This window comes from Dipodomys ordii, unplaced genomic scaffold (assembly GCF_000151885.1).
Source record: "Dipodomys ordii isolate 6190 unplaced genomic scaffold, Dord_2.0 Scaffold6, whole genome shotgun sequence".
Lineage (NCBI taxonomy): Eukaryota > Metazoa > Chordata > Mammalia > Rodentia > Heteromyidae > Dipodomys > Dipodomys ordii.
The window spans coordinates 6,175,768-6,181,518 of NW_012267222.1; the positions used below are offsets into that span (position 1 = coordinate 6,175,768).

Here is a 5,751-nt window from a genome sequence, read left to right on the forward strand (position 1 = left end):
TTTTTTTTTTTTTTGGTCCGGTCGTGGGGCCTGAACTCTGGGCCTGGGCGCTGTCCCTCAGCTCTTCAGCTCAAGGCTAGCACGCTACAATTGAACCACAGTGTCACTTCCGGCTTTTTTCTTATGTGGTGCTGAGGAATCAAACCCAGGGTCTCTGGCATGCAAGGCAAGCGCTCTACCACTGAGCCACCTTCCCAGCCCCTTATGATGAATTTTAAGGTATATTTAGATTTAGAAAATCAGAAACATATAGCTCATTTTCCAAAAGTTTGTTACCTTAATGTTTGATTATTATTAAAATGTATGGCTGGGCCTGGCAATGTGGCTTAATGGTAGAGTGCTTGCCAGCATGCATGAAACCCTGGGTTGGATTCCTCACATACACAGAAAAAGCCAGAAGTGGTGCTGTGGCTCAAGTAGTAGAGTGCTAGCCTTGAGCAAAAGAAGATCAGGGACAGTGTCTAGGCCCTGAGTTCAAGCCCAGGACTGGCAAAAGGAAATATGTATAGTTGTTTTAATACCAAAGCTCAGTAGGATTTTTATTGTTTTTTTAAATTATTTTTATTAAAATACTATGTATTTTAAATAAGAAACTTAAGCTTTATAATTTTCCAGACCTAGAAAAATTAATGTCACTGTGACCCAGAACAAATCATGTTAAGTGAGGTAAGCCAGGCTCAGAGAGATAAATGGTGCATGTATTTTGTCATATGAGGAAGCTAGATTAAAATCCAGCTAGGTATGATAATATGTACAGGGCTCAATGCATTTACACACAAGCTGACTAAAAGAGGGAATACATAGGGAAAAATCCAAAGGTGTAACTCCTCTGAACAAGTAATATACAGCTTATCAAAATGAATACTAGGAAGTGGAAACATGTTTTGTTTTGTTTTTGGGGGGTGGGCAAAGCAGGGGCACAGGAATGGAAGAAGGAAGAATAAGCAAATATATTCAATGTAATACTGACTATAGAGTAACAGTTACTTGAGTATAGCACAAAGAATCCAATTTTTATGAAACCAGTATGCCAGGCTAGGAAGGTGGCTCAGTCGTAGAGCACTCGCCTGTATGCATGAGGCCCTGGGTTCGATTCCTCAGCACCATATAAGCAGAAAAAAGCCAGAAGTGGCTCTGAGGCTTAAGCGGTAGAGCACTAGCCTTGAGCTGAAGAGCTGAGGGACAGTTCCCAGGCCCAGAGTTCAGGCCCCACGAATGACCCCCCCCCAAACAAAAATCAATGTGCCAATGATGCAGCTTCTTTATAAGAGGAGTATTTCCACTGGATGATGCCAGTGGCTCACACCTATAAGCCTAACTACTCAGGAGGCTGCAATCTGAAGCCAAGTTGGGCAGGAAAGTCTATGAGCCTCTTATCTCCACTAAACTACAAAAAAGCCCAAAGTAGAGCTGTGACCAAGTGGTTAAGAGCTAGCTTTGATCAAAAAAGAAGTTCAGGGACAACACCCGGGCCCTGAGTTCAAGACCCAGGACCTGCAAAAAAAGGCAGGCAGGCAGGCAGGCCGGGAGGCGGGCAGACAGAAAGAATTTTTAAAAACCCACAAAAGAACAAACATGGCTTTTGTTCAAAGGAAACAATAGCAAGGTTCTGTTGTTGGGCAAATAAAGATAAGATGTGAAGAGCATGTGCAAAGGTGTGTTTTTAAAAAAATTTCCTTGAAAGTATTAATCATATCTTGAAGTTTATGACATGTCTATTTAGAGAGGTTGTGGATAATGGAGTAAATCTGTGATTTGGGTCATTCATACCTTCTCTCTTTATCCTTCTCTAGTTGTGTGAAGAACTCTTTGAGAAGATTAACGACAACTGCAATGAAGAAATGTCTTACTCCGTAGAGGTGAGTGTAGTTGTGGTTGGACCTGGGGTCTCTGTACTCCCCTCTTCTGTTATTTTATGAGGCGCCTAGTTACAACTGTGCTGATGCTGAGTCCCTCAGTTTTGTACTTTTAGCCTATTTTTAAGTTTTGCTTATAATGAATAATGTTGAAATTAAGTTTTTGCTCATAAGTCTATGCATTTCTTTTCTCTCATTACCTTTGCTAAATGTCTTGGTTGTTAAATAATACATGAAAATTGCCAAATGACCTTTTAGAAAGAAATGCTATAACTAGTTTTTAATTCTGTGAGAGAGCTAGATGAGCCCCATTGTACCCTTGAAAACATTTAGCATGTGCATTTTTTAATCTCTGACAATTTGATAAGGCATCATTTTTCTTGTCCAAGTTTGAATTTCTTTATTAGTGTGGTTGGCCATCTTGTAAATTATACGCATATGTATTTACATTTGGTGGTCACAGTTTTTAAAATTTATTGGAATATATTCTTTTTTCCTGCTGTACTCATCATATTCTAAAATACTTCATAAATTATCCATATTTATATTTATTGGTCATTGTCAGTCTCTTGCTAGAATCATAAGGTATCTGTCAGTTTTATTTATTGAAGTCTGCCAAGTGCCTAAGAACCATGGCTAGAAGGTCGTGGTATGCAGTGAATTGAATTTGCTAAGTGGGGTCTGTGGTGATTGGTTCAGAAGTGAAAGTACTGTCAGTTACTTTGGATGGATTCATATTATAGAGAATAAATTTATCAACTTAGGTGATTTAAGTTCTCTTAGCCTCATACTTGGAGAAAAAGGGGTAAATTTTCCAACAAGACATATCCACAAATCAGTATATGTACAAATTTTAAGTGGACAAAGATGATTAGCATTTCGCTTTCTGGGATGACTAGCTGACAGTGTTTGTTGTCCTGTTCTGCTCTCATAATGGATTGATTACTTACCTTTCAAGATTCAATTTTTCCATACTAATTTTTAACAATAAAAGATCAGAGATTATAAGACAAGGGTGGATGAATAGAGATAAGGTTCTAATTCAGGTACTCTATAAATGAGCCTGTGGAATTTAAAATTGCATATCCAGATATATGTGGAGCATATATCTTTTACATACACTATATACCTGTAAGTAACTGAGTGATGCAGAAGCATCATAATGTGATCTACTATGGTGAATTTACTGCACTTGAGAGCCTTCTATACTTAGAAGCCTGATTTTATAAATCAATTAGGGGTAGAACCATCCTTCAACTTTAGGTTGGGGATATAACTCAGTGGTATGTAGAGGACTTGCTTAGCAAGCAAGTTTTTATCCCCACCCCTACAAACAACAACAACAAAGTCAGGCTGTTAGTGAAACTTACTAGGGATAGTGTGGTGAAATCACCATTTGGCTTGTTACTTTCTTACAAGGAAGAAGTATTTTCCAAGCCAGAATATTCACATTTGCAAGATTAATGTATTACCTTTCTGTGCACAATCTTGTGTTAGAACTCTGATGGTTGTTTGATAAGCATGGAATTAAAGGGAAGGAATTTGATTAGATAAAATTTAATTGCCTTAGGTTAAGATTTAGATTGGTGCACTCATCCTTGTGATAGGAAAGGTTCTTCTGACAGGTCAGAAATTCTTGGAGTGTGCCGTCTTGAGTCTTCTTCAGTTAGCTATCATTGTCAACCAGTCTTCATGCCTTCCAGTGGATTACACTGTCATAGTAATTATGCGATCTTAAAGATGAATTACTGGTCTCTTTTGCCTTTCTTGCTCTGGAATGTTGATATTGTTCCTAGGATTTAATACTGACAGAAGTCTATTTCTTTCTTTTTTCTTTTTGGGTCCGGTTCTGGGCCTGAACTCTGGGCCTAGGCACTTCCCTCAGCTCTTCAGCCCTAGGCTAGTGCTCTACCACTTGAGCCACAGCGCCACTTCCCGCTTTTATTTTTTCTGCTTATGTGGTGCTGAGGAATCAAACCACGGCTTTATGCATGTAAGGCAAGCGCTCTACCACTGAGCCACCTTCCCAGCCCCAGCTGTCTATTTCTAACCTCACTTTAAACCTCAATTACAGGTAGTAACATACTTTTAAAACAAATATACTAGGGCTAGGGATGTAGCCCAATGGTAGAGTGCTTGCCAAGCATTTGCAGCACTCTCAATTTAGTCCCTACCACTACATAAAAACAAAATAAGAAAGCAGACACCCGCTGGTAATTAATAAGTTGGTATTAATATACATATATATATTTTTTTTTTTCTCTGCCATTGGCAAGTAGCAGCCACTATGTGTAGAGGTAAACTATTTACTTCTTTTTCCTTCATGAGAAATTCAGAAGACTAGTTTTAACCTATGTATACCGTGTGATATCTGTGCATACCTATGCAGTCTTGCAGACCATAATTATGACATACTTCCTGAAGGTTGTTGGTCTTTAAAGACAGAAGTTTTGAAAGTACTAGAGTTTGAACGCCAGTTTTTTTTTTTTTTTTTTTTTGGGTTCCGGTCATGGGGCCTGAACTCTGGGGCCTGGGTGCTGTCCCTCAGCTCTTCAGCTCAAGGCGAGCGCTCTACCACTTGAGCTACAGTACCACTTCCAGTTTTCTAGTGGTTTATTGGAGATAGGAGTCTCAAGGTCTTTCTTGCCTGGGCTGGCTTTGAACCACGATCCTCAGATCTCAGCCTCCTGATTAGCTAGGATTACAGGCGTGAGCCACCGGCGCCTGACTATGAACTCCAGGGTTCTTGCTTGATAGGTACTCTATCACTTGAGCCACTATGCTGCCCACCCCCTTTTTCTTTTTGAGATAGAGTCTTACTTTATGCTTGAACCAGCTTGGGCAGCAATCTGCTTTTCCGCTTATTTGTGCTTCCCTGCGTAGCTGTATGACAGGTACATACCACTGTGCCTAGCCATCAGTGGAGGTATAAACTTTTGCCTGGGTTGGCCTTGAATCATGATCGCTGGAGCTTTACCTCTCAAGTAGCAAAGATTATAATCTTGAACCACTGTATCTGGTTGTATAGGGGGTGTTTTTGGTTTTTTTTTTTTGGTCATGAGGCTTGAACTCTGGGCCTGGGCATTGTCCCTGAGCTCTTCAGCTCTAGAACAGTGCTCTATCACTTGAGCCACAGTGCCACTTCCAGTTTTCTGGTGATTAATTGGAGATAGGAGTCTCACAGACTTTCTTGCCTGGGCTGGTTTTCAATCTCAATCCTCAGGTCTCAGCCTCCTGAGTAGCTAGGATTACAGGCGTGAGCCACTGGCGCCTGGCTTGCATAGAGCTTTTTATAAAAGTCTTTTTTTGTTGTTGTTAAATGAGATAGGGCCTCCCTATGTAGTCTAGGTAGGCTTTGAACTCACATTCCTACTGCCTCTGCTTCCTTCTCAAGTGCTGGGATTATAGACATATGCCACCACCTCTGGTTTTATAAAAGTTTAAAATATCTTTTTACTATATATGATTTCTTTGTTTCAATTCATTTAATTCACTTAAATAATTTGTTCTTAGGTGAGCTACATGGAAATTTACTGTGAGAGAGTACGAGATTTGCTGAATCCGAAAAATAAGGGAAATTTGCGTGTGCGTGAACATCCACTTCTTGGGCCCTATGTGGAAGATCTGTCCAAACTGGCAGTCACTTCCTATACAGACATTGCTGACCTCATGGATGCTGGGAACAAAGCCAGGTACCATAAGAAATTGGATAATAACTGAAGTTTTGGCATGTTTGAGGCCCCATGTGAAGGTATTAAAGCCACATTTGTAGCTAAGAAAGAGACTTTAATTGTGGGGCTAAGAGCTAGGCTCAAGAGGTGTGGGCTCCGTAGCCTGCATTGCCTTGTTGTGTTGCTTCAGCAGGTTAGAACTTTGCTAAAGTTTTTTTTTTTTT

The 5,751-nt window shown here is 40.0% G+C and overlaps 1 protein-coding gene across 1 annotated transcript in view; it reads left to right on the forward strand.

Moving 5' to 3' along the window:
* Kif1b (kinesin family member 1B) overlaps positions 1-5,751 on the forward strand; it is a 104,127-nt gene that overhangs the window by 40,266 nt on the left and 58,110 nt on the right. Inside the window, exons 4-5 of the mRNA XM_013031786.1 lie at positions 1,794-1,859; positions 5,370-5,548. Of these exons, the coding sequence (XP_012887240.1) occupies positions 1,794-1,859; positions 5,370-5,548 (245 nt within the window). The remainder of the gene's footprint in view (positions 1-1,793; positions 1,860-5,369; positions 5,549-5,751) is intronic.